General features: G+C 45.3%; 1 protein-coding gene across 1 annotated transcript in view; it reads right to left on the reverse strand.

Moving 5' to 3' along the window:
- Positions 1-18,997, reverse strand: part of PLCB2 (phospholipase C beta 2) — a 288,051-nt gene that overhangs the window by 180,073 nt on the left and 88,981 nt on the right. The window contains exon 3 of the mRNA XM_040332839.1: positions 12,658-12,726. Coding sequence (XP_040188773.1) covers positions 12,658-12,726 — 69 coding nt within the window. The remainder of the gene's footprint in view (positions 1-12,657; positions 12,727-18,997) is intronic.

Consider the following 18,997-nt stretch of genomic DNA (forward strand, 5'->3'; position numbering starts at 1 on the left):
AAAGATCCAACATAAAAAAAATGCTTTATTTTAGATTTCGTTGCTACAACAGTTTGATATAGATAGGAGATTCGACATGACGTGACAATAGCAATCTGTGTCTATCGAATCTGTGGTCGAATGTGCCTAACCTTAACTCTCTATTAGTTCAAGATTATTCTACATAGAGAGGAAGGATTCGACATAGAGAGAAAATATTTAACATTATAGAGACAGCGTTGGGGTAGACCATTCGACATGAACGACGAAGATTTGACGAAGCAGCGAAAAACATACACACGTGGAATCTGTCATTGAAGGCTTATGGTGACTGTCTAAAGTTCTAAGAAGATTCGACACGCAACTAAACTGTACGACGCCGCAATCTTACATTTCCGGTCAAATGCTCGGCCCATAGGCTATAGAAGAATTTGAATGTTAGTTGACTAGTAATAATAATTAATAAATATAATTATTACTAGTGTCATACAACATTAGAATTCTTCTATAGCTTGTAGAAATGTAGGATTGCGGCATCGTACAGTTTCACTGCTCCGTCGAATCTTCTTAGAACATTCGACAGACACCATGAGCCTTCAATGACAGATTCCACCTTAATTCTGATTTTCAGACGAATGCATTTTTTAACGAAACAAAATAAATAAAAACGAATTTCGGGAGTAACTACATAAATTTATTTTTCGGACGAAAAAATGAAATTCCGAAACAAAATATTTCAGTGTGCACATGTCTAAGAAAAAAATCAAATCAGCAGGTAGGTTGTTCCAAACATCTTGGAGAACTAACCACACTCTGTCTCTTCGTGTAATTCCAGACAAACTCAATGATGTTGAGATTAGGGCTATGTGGGGGCCAAACCATCACTTCCAGGATTCTCTGTTCTTCTTTATGCTGAAGATAGCTCTTAATGACATTGGCTGTATGTTTGGGGTTGGTGCCCTGCTTCAGAATAAATTTGGGGCTAATCACATCCCTGCGGTGGTATGGCATGATGGATAAGTATCTGCCCGTATTTCTCAGATTTGAGGACACCATTGATCCTGACCAAATCTCCAACTCTATTTGCAGAAATGCAGTCCCAAATTTGCAAGGAACCTCCACCTTGCTTTAATGTTGCCTGTAGACACTCATTATTGTATAGCTCTACAGCCCTTTACAAACAAATTGCCTTCTGCTACAGCAAGATATTTCAAACTTTGACTTATCAGAGCAGATTATACAGTATAGATGTATGTGAGGCATTTGTGAGGTCAGGCACCGATGTTGGATGAGAAGGCCTGGCTCGCAGTCTCCGCTCTGCCCTATGTCACTACAACCTGCTCTATACCACCTCAACCTGCCCTATACCACCCCAGCCTGCCCTATACCACCACAACCTGTCCTATACCACCTCAGCCTGCCCTATACCACCCCAGCCTGCCCTATATCACCCCAACCTGCCCTATACCACCCCAACCTGCCCTATACCACCCAAACCTGCCTTATGCCACCGCAATCTGCCCTATACCACCCCAGCCTGCCCTATACCACCACAACCTGCCCTATACCACCTCAGCCTGCCCTATACCACCCCAGCCTGCCCTATATCACCCCAACCTGCCCTATACCACCCCAAACTGCCCTATACCACCCCAACCTGCCCTATGCCACTGCAAGCTGCCCTATACCACCCCAGCCTGTCCTATATCACCCCAACCTGCCTTATATTACCCCAACCTGCCCTATAGCGCCCCAGCCATCCCAATACCACCCTATACTTTAATTTACAGGGGCCATTTTGAGGATTATCTCACACAGGGTGCCTGAACACCTAAGGCCGGCCCTGTTCCTATGCCATACAGACCTACAAAAGTGCCTGCAGGTGGCCAAGTCTGTACGGCGTACGGACCTCCTTTCTCCCTTTCCTATAAGCTCATAGCAGAATTGTTCAGCAGTCTCTGACATTGATTACAACGCGCTAATTAGAGTTATTAATCTGAAATGTTATGCCGCACCCCCCCATGCCGCTGCTTGCCTATCCCAAGCTTCTCCACCTGGCACCGCTCCCTTCCCCTAAAATTGCCCCCCACTCTCCTTTCCTATCCTTCATCCTCCTTCTTCCCCCCAGCATTGATTACCCCCCTCCACCTGATCGGACCCCCCCTGCAAAGGGATCCCCTGCAGCTACCTTTAGAAACTGGCATCCCTCTACTGACACTCCTGCCAGCTTCAGGTGCTGCATGGGGCTTAAGGGGTCCAGATGTGTGTCCCCCGCCAGTCAAATAAAATTAAAACCTTCAGATTTTTGGTGAAATTTGGATATTTACATTTTTGTATAAGTTAGATTTTCACCATTTTGCAAAAAGACGCAATGTAAACATTTTAATTTTGTGTTATTTATTAACTCCATACAGGTTAAGCTTTAATATTTAGTAGGGATTTAGCAGGAATTTTGTAAAATTTGCTGTTTTTTCCTGCTAATAATGGTTTATTTTTTTCCAAAATAATAAATATGTTAAAACATTTGCGCAAATACCGTGGGGCCTAAAAAAATCAATAACACATTCGTTTTATTCTAGAGGTCATATAATTTCAGAAAAGATATGGTTTTGGGGGTCTTTCACAACTTTTGAAAACTGTAAGGGAAAACGAAAAACTTCAGATTTGTAAGAGAAATTTGGAAATGTAAATTTTTTATTTTTTTGTTATTTATTAACTCCATACAGGTAAAGCTTTTTGGGCCAGATTCACGTAGGGGAGCGGCGGCGTAACGTATCGTAGATACGTTACACCGCCGCAAGTTTTCATCGCAAGTGCCTGATTCACCAAGCACTTGCGATGAAAACCTACGCCGGCGGCCTCCGGCACAAGGCGGGCCAATTCAAATGGGCATGTGCCATTTAAATTAGGCGCGCTCCCGCGCCGGACCTACTGCGCATGCTCAGGTTTGTAATTCCCGTCGTGCTTTGCGCGCCGTGACGTAATTTTTTTGAACGGCGACGCGCGTAGCGTTATTCCGTATTCCCGGACGGCTTACGAAAACGACGTTCATTTTTAAATTTTGACGCGGGAACGACGGCCATACTTTATACAGCAATACGATTGCTGTGTAAAAAGTTAAGGCACCAAAAACGACGACTAACTTTGCGACGGGAAACTAGACTAGCGGCGACGTAGCGAACGCAAAAATCCGTCGTGGATCGCCGTAACTCCTAATTTGCATACCCGACTCTGGTTTACGACGCGAACTCCCCCCAGCGGCGGCCGCGGTACTGCATCCTAAGATCCGACAGTGTAAAACAATTACACCTGTTGGATCTTAGGGATATCTATGCGTAACTGATTCTATGAATCAGTCGCATAGATAGAAACAGAGATACGACGGCGTATCAGGAGATACGCCGTCGTATCTCTTTTGTGAATCTGGCCCTTAATATTTAGTAGGGATTTAGCAGGAATTCCATAAAATTAGCTGTGTTTTTATCTGCTAATAATGGTTTTAGTGTATTTTTTGCGAATATATTGGTTTGATAATTTTTTGCGCAAATACCATGGGGGTCTAAAAAATCATTAGCACCTTATTTTTATTTGAGAGGTAATATGCTTTCAAAAAATATATGGTTTTGGGGTCTTTCACTAATTCTGAAAACTGTAATGGATAAACGAAAAGCTTTTGATTTTTTGAGAAATTTGGATATTCACACTTTTGCGTTTGTTCAATTTTCACAGTTTCGTAAAAAGACGCAAATTAAAAGTTACAAATATTTATTATTTATTAACTCAATACAGGCTAAGCTTTTATATTTAGTAGAACATTTCTAATATTTGCTGTGTATTCATCTACTATTTATGATTTTAGTGTTTTTTTCACAAAAATATTGTTTTGATAAACATTTGTGCAAATATCGTGGGACCTTAGAAATCAGTAGCACCTTCTTTTTATTCTACCGGTAATGTGCTTTCAGAAAAAATATGGTTTGGGGGTCTTTTACAAACTCTGAAAGCTATACAGTGGAACCTTGGTTTACTAGTAACGCGGTTTACGAGCATTTTGAAAGACGAGCAACTTTTCTTTTTAATTCTGACTCGGTTTGTGAGTGTTGTCTTGCAAATGAGCAGAATTCAAGTTAATGGGGTGTGCAGTACCGCATTTGGCCATAGGTGACACTCGGAACAGTTCGGAGCCGTTCGGAAATATTCGGAATCACTCAGAAATACTCTGTTCCTGAGTGTTTCTAAACCTTTCTGAGGGTTTCCGAAATTAGCCAAGCTGTCCCCGAGTATTTCTGAGACTCACTGGCGCCCTCCCCACCTCTGGCCACATGCGGTATTGCATGCCATAGAAGTCAATGTGGAACAAATTATCTTTGTTTCCATTGACATCTATGGGGAAACTCGCTTTGATATGTGAGTGCTTTGGATTACAAGCATTCTCCAGTAACGAATTATGCTCGTAATCCAAGGTGGTCTGGCCACCTGAGTTTACAAAATGCGCAGGGTCTGGTGGTGTAAAGGCAGGTGTCCCAATACATTTGACAATATAGTGTATGTTCTGGTCTCATATTTGGTTGCCTTAGGCTGCGTACACACGGTCGGTCCAAACCGATGAAAACGGCCTGAAGTCCAGTTTCATCTGTCCAAACCGACCGTGTGTACGGCCCATCGGTCTGTTGTCCTTCGGACAAAAATTAGAGAACTTGCTTTAAAATCGAACCGATGGACGGCTGACCATCGGTCCAAACCGATGGTTAGTACACAAAAGCATCGGTTCAAAACCCGCGCATGCTCAGAATCAAGTCGACGCATGCTTGGAAGCATTGAACTTCGTTTTTTTTCAGCACGTCGTGTGTTTTACGTCACCGCGTTCTGACCCGATCGGTTTTTGAACTGATGGTGTGTACGCACATCAGACCATCGGTCTGCTTCACCGGTGAACCGATGAAAACGGTCCGTCGGACCATTCTCATCGGATGGACCGGTCGTGTGTACGCGGCCTAAAAGTCGGAATACACTTGATTATGCATCAGATATAACACTTTATTGGAGGGAACTCTTGCATCTATACAGGGCAGCCTTCACAAATTTTGGGCCCTTTACACAGCTTGAGGCAGGGCCCCCCTGGAGCAGAGAACCGGGAGGGGGGGGCCTCCTCTCTCCTGCCACAAGATAAGCGCGAGGGGGGGGCTGTGGTAACGAATGTGTCATCTCTTCTCTTCTCTCTCATGCCGCAAGATGATAAGCAGGACGGGGGGGTGCTGACGAACAAAACAAAGGCAAGTCAAGTCTTCTCTTCTCTTTCCTGCGTGAGTTGCAGGGGGGTTGGCGACCGGGCCCCTGGGGACCATCGGGCCCCTTACAGGTGTAATGCCTGTACCCCCCTGATGGCAGTCCTGCATTTATATATTTGTTTGCAGCTACTGATACAAGTGGAATATATACTATGATTGCTGGTCCTCCTCAAGGATCATATTAAAGTGGAGCTCCACCCTAAAGTGGAACTCCCGCTGATCGGAACCCTCCCCCCCTCCGGTGTCACATTTGACACTTTTCAGGGGGGAGGGGAGGGGGGTGCAGATACCTGTCTAAAGACAGGTATTTGCACCCACTTCCGGCCACACAGTTTCGGGTAAACTGCGGGCAGAACGTCACCTCCCGTCCTCCCCCCGTTGTGCTCTGGGAACACTCGGCTCCCAGAACACAGCGGGAGCCAATCAGCGGCGCAGCGCAACTCGTGCATGCGCCGTAGGGAACCGGGTAGTGAAGCCGGAGCGCTTCACTTCCTGGTTCCCTCACTGAGGAAGGTAGGGGGAGCAGCAGAGTGACGAGCGATTGCTCGTCCTCTGCTGCGGACGGCGCTGGACTCCAGGACAGGTAAGTGTCCTAATATTAAAAGTCAGCAGCTGCAGTATTTGTAGCTGCTGGCTTTTAATATTTTTTTTTTCATGGCACATCCGCTTTATGGGACTTTTGCACCTTCTACTCATAGCCAATATACAGTACTTGGGACAAAATTTACAAGTTCAAAAATGAATGAGAATGTTGACAGGGCTGTTTGGGGGTCTATATTCGATTTTATAATTGTCTATATGTTACATGTACAATAAAGTTGTTTTTTATGATGCATTGTTCTAGATTTTTGGGATAAGTTTTATAGAGACTCTGTTCTGTGATGGGTTGGTTTTGAGCCCATAACTCGTTTCTTTCTTTTTTAAATGTCCATCATGTCTGCCCTTTTAGATTTTTTTTTTTCCAAATCCTTTTTGTTTGAGTATCTATGGAGTTGATTTATTAAACCTGGATGGTGCAAAATGTGGAGCAGTTATGCATGGAGTTTGAACAGCATATAGAACTGTAAATATGATGATCTACCAGTAGGTGTCCTCATTGCATTATCAGTGCTGCGTATTTAGTTGAATGTGAACAAAACATGTATTTGTATTCTCAAATATCCATATCCGCATTAACTCTTTCCAGAGCTGTAGCTTTTTTCATTTAGTATTAATATTCCTTGTAGCAAAACAAACTGCACAGTGGCGGTAAGTATAACATTTGTGCTATAAACAAAAAAAGAGCGTCAATTTTGAAAAAAAAGCAATATTTTAAACTTTTTTGCTATAATAAATATCCCCCAAAAATGTAAAAAATAATGTATTCCTCAGTTTAGGCCAATATGTTTTCTTCTACATATTTTTGGTAAAAAAAAATCGCATTAAGCGAATATTGATGGGTTTGCGCAAAAGTTATAGGCCCGGATTCACAGACATCGGCGCATATTTATTCCGCCGTAGCGTATCTTTTGTACGCTACGCCGACACAGCGCAGAGAGGCAAGCACCGAATTCACAAAGCACTTGCTCCCAAATCTGCGCTGGGTTTCTAAGGTGTAAGCCGGTGTAGGTGGAAGTGGGCGTGAGACATACAAATAAGGCAAGACCCCATGCAAATGATGGACCGAGTGCCAGACAGATACATATAACGAACGGCGCATGCGCCGTCCCGTGGCCGCATCCCAGTGCGCATGCTCAGAATGACGTCGAAACTACTGCCTAAGATACGTCGAATCACTGCCTAGGACGTGAACGTAACCTACGCCCAGCCATATTCATGTCCAACGTAAACTATGTAAAATACGACGGCTTGTGTTCCCTGGTCCATACCTTTGCATGGGTTGCGCCTGAGATATGGGGAATAACTTTACGCCGAACGTATGACTTACACAAACCGCGTATATTATGCGCCGGGCGCAAGTACGTTCGTGAATCGCCGTATTTCCCTCATTTGCATATTTGAATCGAAAATCAATGGGAGCGCCACATGCGTCCAGCGTAAATATGCACCCACGATACGCCGTCGTAGGCAAGTTACGTCGGTCGGATGAAGCCTATTTTTAGGCGTATCTTGGTTTCTGGTTCGGCGCATAGATACGACGGCGCACATTTGTACTTACGACGGCATATCTAGAGATACGTCGGCGTAAGTGCTTTGTGAATCCGGGCCATAGTGTCTACAAAATAGGGGATAGATTTATGGCATTTTTATTATTATTATTATTATTATTATTATTATTATTTTACTAGTAATGGCAGCAATCCGGGACTGCAACATTATGGCGGACACATTGGACACTTTTGACACTATTTTGGGACTATTGTCATTTATACAGCGATCAGTGCTATAAATAGCCACTGATTACTGTATAAATGACACTGGCAGGGAAGGGGTTAAACACTAGGGGGCGATCAAGGGGTTAAGTGTGTCCTAGGGAGTGATTCCAACTGTGGGGGGTGGCATACCACTGACATGACAGTGATCACTGCTCCCGATGACAGGGAGCAGTAGATCCCTGTCATGTCACTAGGCAGAACAGGGAAAAGCCTTGTTTACTCACTGTTCTGCTTCTCCATTTCATGATAGCGGTCCGCCGCCGAACATCGAGTTTGCGGGACCCGTGGGCACGCTCCTGCGGCAGGCACATGCTCGCAAGGCGGCAGATTCAAAGGGACGTACAGGTACCCTCATTTGCTTGTACGAGCCCTTCTGCCGACGTCTATGTGTGTGCAGCGGTCGGCAAGTGGTTAATTGGTTTGTGTAAAAGTTATAGCGTCTGCAAACTATGGTATATATATTGGAATGTATGTAGCTATGGATGCTATACTTGAAAAGATGGTGCTCAGCGACTTATAGTGTAACTGTAATAGTGTTGCGGGCAATATGACGCTAACAGACACCCGGCTAGGAGGTACACTACCTGACACTGATATTGTTAGTGACACAAATACAGTGATCAACAACTGCTGTCTGTGTTCTGTGTTATTGTAAACATAGAACTTTGTGCTGTGATTGAACACAGCCAATCAGCACGTTTCAGCCAAAATCATTGGCTGAAATCTACTGACAAGCTCATGCTGTGTCCAATCACAGCACTGATCATCAGGGCCCCGAACCCAGAAGAAAGTCTGCAATGTACAGGTACGTCGCCTAGCATGACTGCGCTCCTGCCCACAGTAGATGTACTGTGCGCAGGCGGCAAGCGGTTAAACTGGATACGTGTCCTCTCTCAGAATCTTTAGAGACATTAGTAGAAGCTGAGAACAGTGGCAAAGTGAAGCCATCAAACTGGCATTGTCTATAATGGCATAGACCAGTGGTCTCCAAACTGCGGCCCGGGGGCCAGATGTGGCCCTTTGCTTGCTTTTATCCGGCCCTTGGGGCACTATTTCATCCACTGATACCAACAATGTGTCATAATTTCTCCTACTGACACTAAAAATGGGGCACAGTTTCTCTCAATTACACCAACCATGGGGCATAATGTGTCCTACTGACACAAACAATGGGGCCCAACGACACCAACGATGGGACACAAATCCTCATAATGACACTAAAAACGAGGCACAACTCCTTACAATGACACTAATGATAAGGGACAATTCCTCTCAATGACGCCAACAATGGGGCACATTTTCCCTCAATGACACCAACAATGGGGGAAAATTACATCAGTGATGACACCAACAATGGGACCCAATGACAGGGCACAATTACTCCCACTGAAACAAACGGGGTGTTAATTTTTCCCACTGATGTCTGGACCTTTTGGACTTCCACTGACCACAGTCCGGCCCTTTGCTTAGAAAGTTTGGAGACTCCTGGCATAGACAGTCCAATCAGAAAGCAACTGCCTTCACACGCACCCTCTCTTGTGACGTGGCAGGCAGGTGCACAGCTCCCTGGTTTATTGAAGACAGCTGGGGCCCCAGGACATCCACTGGGCCCTGAACTCCTGCCTAGGTTTCATTGTGGGTTATCTGGCGCTGTTGACATATGCTTGATTTTAATACTAGATTATGCCTTTATTTTTATAGAAACACTTTATGTGGGCTGTAAAGATATGTGTATTTCCATTTACACAAAATAGAATGTTCATGTGACGAGGGAAATGAGCCTATCTACTCACTGTAAATGTGCTGGTTGGGTATTTGACCTCAGATTCAGAAACCAATTTGAGGAAGACTTTATAACAACAAACCACATCTGCTTAACAGGAGAAATGTCGTTTTCTCTGTGGATTTCCCTAGTTACCTTTCCTGTGCAAATCAGTTTAGTAATCATATCCTTGAATGCAAATTTTAGCAAAATCCCAGCACAAACATGCGCTAAAGGTCCTGCGCTTAAAATGAACAAGGATTTCATACGGCAACCGCAGTATCATTGCATTTAAATTCTGTCTACATCTGCATCAGAAATGAACAAATGGATCATAAAGTTCAGTCATCATAGTCAGCAATCATTTTCTTGTGTAGTCCATTTAAAACATCAGCCCTTAGCAAGCAAATATAGTTCATTTCCTTTTGTTTTAGAACAGTCAGATGAATAAAAAACGGATTGCTATATGAAGGCTATAGGTTTATTGTAATTTGTCAGCGGCATTCTGTGAAGCAATTTCAGGTGTTTTGCTTGTAAATATGGTAATTCGTAATAAATGACTTGCGTTGGTAACCTGGGAATTGTGCCGGTGTCTTGTCGAGATGGTTCCCCCATCGGATAGGGTCCGGCCTCGTCAGAGACCTCGGAAATCTCTGAGCCTCAACAGCTGTTCGTCAGCTGTAGACTCGCTCGCTCCCGATGAAACACGCCGCGTAGCAATGGGTGGGAAAAGGGGCGGAGACTGATGTGATATTGACACGCCGCTCTATACTACAGATCCATTACTAATATGTTTAAATGCATCCCTTGCTGCCCCTTGCTGTATAGAGCAGCGTGTACAGGGCTCAAGTCCTGCGGGAACGGAGTTCCTGCACTTTTTTCACAGCAGGAACGCAGTTCCCTTTGCAGGACTAGAGCAGCCTTCACTAAGCAGCGTTGCCCAGCTCGAGTCACTGTCAGGGGCAGGCGAACCTTAGTAATCCTTTATGTTACTGGCCGCTTCCTGTATATGGATTCATCAGGTAGTGTTCCTCGATGCCGCAATGTCTTCTGGGAGCTTTTGTCATTGTTCCCAGGAGATATTGCGGAGGTCTGCTGCGAGTTATCGCGGGATTTAGAACAAAAAAAAAAACATGCGGTTTAGTAATTATGCATATGAGCGTATAATTTTTTTTGGTGGGGGAGGGGATCTTGGGTGGGAGTTCCCACACTTTTTTCCCCAGGACTTGACCCCTGAGCGTGTATAAACAAACAAAAAAGCACTGCTTAATATCACATCTGATCCACCCCTTGCTGTATAGAGCGGCGTGTATAACTAGGCATCGGGAGCGAGCGCGTCTACAGCTGCCGAACAGCTGTTCATGCTCGGAGATTTCCGTCGGCTCGGATTGCGCCTGAGCAGTCAAGGGGGAACCATATCAATAGGAGGAACCATATTGTTAGAACACGGGGTCAGGCTGATCAACAAAATTTAGATTTCTGCCACTTCTTCCATTTAAAACCATCAACTGATTTGTAATTTGTTGCCAGTTTGTGGCATGTCGTCATGGAGAAGTGGAAGAGGACTCCAGTGGCAACCTGTGAAGCTCTGGTGAACTCCATGTCCAAAAGGGTTAAAGCTGGAAAATAATGGGGGCCACACAAAATATTGAAACTTTGGGCCCAACTTGAACATTTTCACTCAGGGGTGTACTCAGGGGCTGGATAAAAGCAAGCAAAGGGCCACATCTGGCCCCCGGGGCCGCAGTTTGGAGACCACTGGTCTATGCCATTATAGACAATGCCAGTTTGGCAGTGGTTTAGACATTAAGGCTACTCTCACACTGGAGCGGTGAGCCATTTTTGCGATATTCTACCGCTAGTGGCCGAAAAAGGGTTAAAACTGCCTGCAGTGTTGCACATTGGTTTCAATGGGCAGGGGTGCTGTAGGAGCGGTGTATATACCACTCTTACAGCGCCTCAAAGAAATTAAAATGCGGCTGGCAGGACATTTTTGAGCATCCTGCCAGCGCATAGTTCCAGTGTGAAAGCTCTCTGGCTTTCACACTGGAGTGAGAGAAGACGCTCTTTCAGGGCTCTCTGCAGGTGCTATTTTTAGCGCTATAGCGCCTGCAAAGTGCCTCAGTGTGAAAGTGGCATAATAGCTGTGTGTTGAGTTATTTTGAGGGGACAGCAAATTTACACTGTTATACAAGCTGCACACTCACTACTTTACATTGTAGCAAAGTGTCATTTCTTCAGTGTTGTCACATGAAAAGATATAGGGCCAGATTCTTGTAGATTTGAGGCGGGCGTAGCGTAAGCCATTTACACTACGCCGCCCCAACTTACAGGAGCAAGTGCTGTATTCCCCAAACACTTGCTCCGTAGTTTGGGGCGGCGTAGTGTAATTGGCCCGGCGTATCCCCGCGTAACTCCAAGGGGGCGGCTTGTATTTAAATTAAGCGCGCCCCCGTGCCGTTCGAACTGCGCATGCGCCGGGCTTAAAATAGCCCAGTGCACATGCTCCAGTTCTCGACGGAAAACATCAATGACGCCGACGTGTGCGTCATTGACGTAAAGTCATATTCAAGAACGACTTAGTAAAAGGACGTACCCGACGGGAAAAGACGACGCGGACCCGACGCCATACCATAGTGGTTTCCAACTAACTTGATACCTTAAAAGTCCCTAGTTTTACATGAGTTGCAAGGGCTAGTCTTAGGCTCCATGTACACAGGACTTCTACAACTGCTCCTAAATGGTTAAACTTCACAGATAGTAACCCACGTTTAAAATGGACGTATTGCCACGTTTACAATTGGTGCGTTTAGCGGTGTTTGCGTTTAGCAGCGTTTGCGTTTAGCAGCGTTTCAATAAAAAAAAAATATGGCCAAAAACAAAAAATGGCTTTAAATGAAATGCTGCTAAATGCGGGTTTACCGCGTTTAGCAGCGTTTAGCTGCGCTTGGCGTCTGAAACTTGGAAATCTTCTGCGTCTGAACCCATTTTTTTGCTTTCAAACGCTGTTAAAAGCAACTGCCTAAAAACGGCAATAAATGAGACTGTGTACATGGTCACATAGGATAACATTGAATGAAATCAGAGGCAGTTAAAAAAAACGTCCAACTGCCTCTGAACGTACGTTTAACAGCGTCCCGTGTACGTGGGGCCTTACTGTTCTTCTACAAACAAGAGATTAGTGTTTGTACAGTAGTCACTATAATGGAACTGACCATAAACAATATTCAATGATCATGACAGAACAACATACCTTGGGAATTTTGGCATGCTTTCCAAATCTTGTATCTCGGATCGTAGTTAATTCAATAAATTCAATTTCCTGCAAAAATGATAAATTGTATTTGAAAGAGCAGCAACAGAAAATGTAATATGCCATGTAAAATAATAATCAGGAGATGATTTAATCATGCTGATGTTCAGTTCAGCTATAATGCTTGATAGACTGCCAAGTGCTTTCTCTGAGCTAACAGTCAGTTAATTCGCAACTTTTAAGACTATTTCATGGGTAAAGGAAAGCCAACATACTCAAGATTATTGTTCCAATCACAGAATGGCTTCCTCTATTGGGGAGGGATCGATCCACTTAAAAGGGTTGTAAATGTTTGTTTTTTATTTTCTAAATTGGTTCCTTTAGGCTAGTGCATTGTTTGTTCACTTACCTTTTCCTTCCATTTCCCTTCTAAATGTTTTTTCTCTTTGTCTGAATTTCTTACTTCCTGTTTCTCCTCAGTAAGCTTGCCACCATCATCCAAGCTGGTCTGGCTGGGGGTTAGTCAGCCAGAACAGCTTACTGAGGAGAAACAGGAAGTGAGAAATTCAAAGAAAACAAAGAAAAAAAAACATTTAGAAGGGAAATGGAAGGAAAAGGTAAGTGAACCAACAATGCACAAGCTTAAAGGAACCTATTTTGAAAATAAAAAACAAACCTTTACAACCCCTTTAAGTTCCTACAGACTCTATTGATCAGCACAGGCCTTTTCATTGGAGGAGAGTAGGCTGAGTTCCCAGCACAGCCAGAAAACTGACCACACCGTGCTCTTGTCCCTAGTTTGGTCAGTTTGAAATAAGAAAGCCGAGGGACTGGTAGGAACACCAGGTATTTCACACAAACAAAGCAAATCAAAGAGAAAGGGATACTTTTTCATACAAGTACATGGCACAGCGGGCATATATCAGGAATATGAAATGTTGGGTTTACATATTCCTATTATATCATATTAGGATCATTTGTTTTTAAGATCAATGTTTCCATTATTTATGCTTTTATGCACAAAAAATATATATATTTTTGCCTTACTGAAGCTACCTTACAGAAGAACTTACTTAAAACCAGCAACTGTTGAGGCATTGAACACCTTGGTCAGGTCTATGTACAGTATAATGTACAGAGTATGTGGGTCAGAAGTAAGTAACAAACAAAACAACATATAGCCACTTCAATACCAGGCACTTTCACCCCCTTCCTGCCCAGGCCAATTCTCAGCTGTCACAGCTGTCTGAGAGGCATCACAGGTGGGCACTGATTGACATTGCTGGCAGACACTAGTGGGCATCACTGATGGGTCTGCACTGATAATCAATGCACTGATTATCAGCGCTGAGTCTGCAGAGTCCCCCCTTACATCAGAGTCCCAACATTCTCCCTATACATCACAGCCTGCAGAGTCCCTCCTACATCAGAGTTCCAACATTCTCCCTATACATCACAGCCTGCAGAGTCCCTCCTACATCAGAGTTACAACATTCTCCCTATACATCCCATTAGAGCTCCACCTTCTGATAGAGCCTCCAGAGTGGCACCCTGCGGCAGAGCCAACAGAGCGGCACCCTGCGGCAGAGCCCACAGAGTAGCACCCTGCAGCAGAGCCCACAGAGGGACACCTTCCATCATTGTCCCCTTACACACACACACACCTTTTCACCTTAGTGCTTGGTGTGGTAGGCAGTTGGTGGCAAAATGCTTTTTAAAAAAATCCACTTGTTGTAGGCTCTGAACTGCGCAGGTGCAGTCAGGGAGCCAGCGGAATAGTGAACTGCTCTGGTTGGCCTCAGGTCGGGCAGTGGAGCTTGTGAATAAAAGCCATGCTTGATGTGTACCATGATGTCACTGCACAGGTGTGCACCCAGACCTGCAGCCTGATCCAAGGCCAAGCTCAGCAGTGCATCATTCAGTTGGCTCCAAATAGCAACAAGTGTAACATGCAAACACATTGCAAAATATATCCCCATGGGCAAAAAGTTTAAAGCCCCCCCCCCCTCCGGTGTCAGATTTGGCACCTTTCAGGGGGGAGCAGATACCTGTCTAATACAGGTATTTGCTCCCACTTCCTGGCGATAGATCACGCAGAATCTGTAGCGGTCTACGCTATGTCAGGCCCCTTCTCCATCCCCCCGCTGTCTTCTAGGAGACACACAGGTCCCAGAAGACAGCAGGGACCAGTCAGGACGCACAGCGTGACTCACGCATGCGCAGTAGGGAACCTGTATTCAGCACTTGCCACAAGTCATCCATGCTAAAAAGCATTTGTAGTTTAACCACTTAAGGACAGAAGGTGTTTTTCAGATTTGATGTTTACAAGACTAAAACAGTTTTTTTTGCTAGAAAATTACTTAAAACCCCCAAACATTATATATTTTTTTTCTAACACCCTAGAGAATAAAATGACGGTCATCGCAATACATTTTGTAACACCGTATTTGCGCAGCGGTCTTACAAGCGCACTTTTTTTGAAAAAAAAAACACTTTTTTGAATTAAAAAATAAGACAACAATAAATTTGGCCCAATTTTTTTATATATTGTGAAATATAATGTTACGCCAAGTAAAATGATAACCAACATGTCACGCTTTAAAATTGCGCCCGCTCGTGGCATGGCGTCAAACTTTTACCCTTAAAAATCTCGATAGGCGACGTTTAAAAAATTCTATAGGTTGCATTTTTTGAGCTACAGAGTAGCTCTAGGGCTAGAATTATTGCTCTCGCTCTAACGATCGCGGCTTTACCTCACTTGTGTGGTTTGAATACCGTTTTCATATGCGGGCGCTACTCGCGTATGCATTCGCTTCTGCGCGCGAGCTCGTCGGGACGGGGCGCTTTAAAAAATTTTTTTTTTGTTTTCTTATTTATTTTTATTGATTTTATTATTTTTTTACACTGAAATAATAAAAAAAAAAATATCACTTTTATTCCTATTACAAGGAATGTAAACATCCCTTGTAATAGAAAAAAGCATGACAGGTCCTCTTAAATATGAGATCTGGGGTCAAAAAGACCTCAGATCTCATATTTAGACTAAAATGCAAGAAAAAAAAAAAAAAGGAAAATTTGTCATTTAAAAAAATTACAACAAAAAAATTGTCTCTTTAAGACGCTGGGCGGGACTGACGTTTTGACGTCACTTCCGCCCAGCAAAGCTATGAGGACGGGTGGGGGCCATCTTGCCCTCACTCAAGTCCTCACTCTCCAGGCGGCAGCATCGGATCTCCTCCGCCACTACCGACAGCTCCGGTAACCGGCAGAGGGCGCGGAAGAGCGGCGGGAGGGGGGGGCCTCTCCCGCCACTGATAACGGCGATCTCGTGGCGAATCCGCCGCGGAGACCGCCGTTATCGTTTACAGGCCCGCCCACTGAAAACCACCGAGGTGGTTGTGGCAGCAGCTGCTGCCGTTACCGAGATATCCATCTTTAAAAACAGGACGTATATATACAGTGGGCGGGCGTTAAGTGGTTAAACTTCCACAGATGGTAATTGCCATTGTTTCAGCCTGTTGTTGCCTGCTGCCCATTGGTGAGCAGAACTTGAGCAAGAGGAGGATGAAGTTAGATCACTCAGCCTCTCCTGCCTGACAAAGCCCATAGTTTGCATGCCGCACTCAGCGACACTAGCTGGTCAAAAGAAACTATGGGAATGCTGGCACCTACTGGATTGAGGTACCACTCCCTCACCTATGCCACTGGCCGTGGTTGTTATGGAGATATGCAGAACAGGGATGGTTCTATGTGAGCCACTGATAGAACTTCGCTGAGCTCCCATGTTTATAAGTGACAGCAGTGAATGGCAAGCACGGGGCTGGGGCCAGAGGTGGCGGAACGCCGCTCCGCCAGAAAAAAAGCCTTGCTCATAAGTAGACTGAGTGAGAGGCTGTAACTGAGTTTTTGGACAATTTCCATTAGTTGCACACATATCACCTATGCACGTAAGCTTAGGAAAATTAGTGACAAACAAGATCACAGGTGCGGGGTTACTAGGCGGGGTTACGCCCATTTGCGCCGTCGTAAGTCCTAATCTGGCCCGGCGTATCTATGCGACTGATTCTTAGAATCAGTTATGCATAGATATCCATTAGATCCGACAGGCGTAAGGCTCTTACGCTGTCATATCTTAGATGCAATTTTTTTTACCGCCGCTAGGTGTCGCCGACGTCGTTTTCCCCGTCGTCTATGCAAATTAACTATTTACGCGAGATTCCCGAACGTACGCGCGGTCGATGCAGTGAATTTACGACTTTCCGTAGCATTTGCGACGCGTAAAGTTGCCCCTGCTATATGAGGGGCAACCAATGTTAAGTATGGACGTCGTTCCCGCGTCGAAATTTAAAAATGTACGTCGTTTGCGTAAGTCGTCCGTAAATGGCGCTGGACGCCATTTACGTTAACGTCGAAAGCAATGACGTCCTTGCGACATCATTCAGCGCAATGCACGTCGGGAAATTTTAGGGACGGCGCATGCGCGGTACGATCGGGGCAGGGAACGCGCCTAATTTAAATGATCCACGCCCCCTACCTGGATCATTTGAATTAGGCGGGCTTGCGCCGGAGGATTTACGCTACGCCGCCGCAACTTTACAGGCAAGGGCTTTGTGAATCAAGCACTTGCACGTAAAACTTGCGGCTGCGTAGCGTAAACGAGATACGTTACGCCCGCATAGTTTTACGCCAGGATACGAGAATCTGGCCCTAAAAGTCTTCAACTTAAAGCAGACCTTCAGTCATTTTTTCAACTTTCCATCTATTAAATCTTCTGCCCTTGTTGTTTTAACTTTGGCTAGTAAAACATATTTTTTTCTGCTGGTAAATACCTTATACAGCCAACTTCTTGTTTCTTGTCTGCTAAAAAGTCTTGGTTTATGACATCATGCACAGCTCTCTCTCTCAGGCTTGTGAGAGTTTTCCAGGAAGGGAGGGGGGATGAGTCATAAGAGGGCCAATGAGAGCTGCAGAGCTAGAGGTGTGCCTCTGTGTGTCGGTCAGGGCCGCCTTAATAGCATCATGGGCCCCTGGACAAAGTAATGCTCTGGGGCCCTTACAATGATGACATTGCAGGTAAACAGACATCAAGTAGGTAGGAGGCAGACTGCCTCCCCTGTGTATCTATCACTCTCAGTGCCATCATGGGGCCGCCAATTTCGGGGCAGCGTGGGGTCAAGGACCAGCTGCTTTGGGGAAAGTGCAGGGGCCCCCCCATGCAGCTGGGGCCCCTGGGCAGGGCCCAGATGTGCCCTCTCATTAAGACAGCCCTGGTGTCGGTGTAAATTCAGGATATGAACAGGCAGCAGCTTCAGCTGCCCACAGTTAAAATGGCTGCAGCCAGATTTATTGGAAGGAGATTTCTGCAGCATATTTGGTACAGAATCACAGTATATCTAAAATAATATGCAAAATGGTTGGAGGGAAGCTTCAGAATGGCAAAGATGTTTTTATTGTAATTATTATGTGAGCAGACTGCAGTTCCTCTTTAAGAATAGACATCTGGCTCACGTGAAAAGATGCCAGTGGACTTACTGTGCACATCCTTTAATGGGGGTAGATCTGCCAGAAGCTGCACATGGCAGGTCACCTGGGAGGAGGCTCTGGGGTAGATGCAGAACATATTATATCCCCCAGATGACCTGGAAAACTGCTTGACACCAGAAAGAGCTGCAGTCCGTGCCAGCTAATTGATGTGTGTGTTTGCCTCACAAATTCTATATGCCTAATGCCCTGTACACGCGCCCTGCGGCACCCCCACTCCAAAGCACCTAGTCCCCATGTTGATAGGGACAAGGGCCTCTTCCCGACAACCCTGGTCGTTGTTGTCGGGGTCTGCGGGCGGGGAGCTTATCGGAATCTGTGAGCCCTCTTCGATGTTGACTCGACGCTCCCTCCCGCTGTAATGCCGGGTGTGCGGTGCGCGGCGATTTAAATATCAACATCGAAGAGGAGAAGGAGAGAAGAAGGCGACGCAGAAGACCGGGCCCCCACTGGTGAAAGAGCTGAAAGAAGACAGCGGTGGTGTCCGGCAGAAGAGAAAAAGAACTGGAGAGCGGGAGAAGAGAGCGGAGAAGTCGGAAGACCCCCCGAAGTCGGAAGAAGGGAGAAGACCGGGCCGCCGCTGGTAAAAGAGCTGAAAGAAGACAGCGGTGGTGCCTGGCAGAAGGGAGAAGTTGCAAGAGCCCCGAAGACGGAAGAAGACCCCCGGAGCTGCATAATAAACTAATTTAAAAACCTGTGTAGGGTTTTTTATTGACATTTTTCTACCACCAGGTGAATGGCTAGGGCTACGATGTACCCTATACTCATTCACATAGGGTGGTGGGCCGGGATCTATGGA

Source organism: Rana temporaria, chromosome 13 (assembly GCF_905171775.1).
Source record: "Rana temporaria chromosome 13, aRanTem1.1, whole genome shotgun sequence".
NCBI lineage: Eukaryota > Metazoa > Chordata > Amphibia > Anura > Ranidae > Rana > Rana temporaria.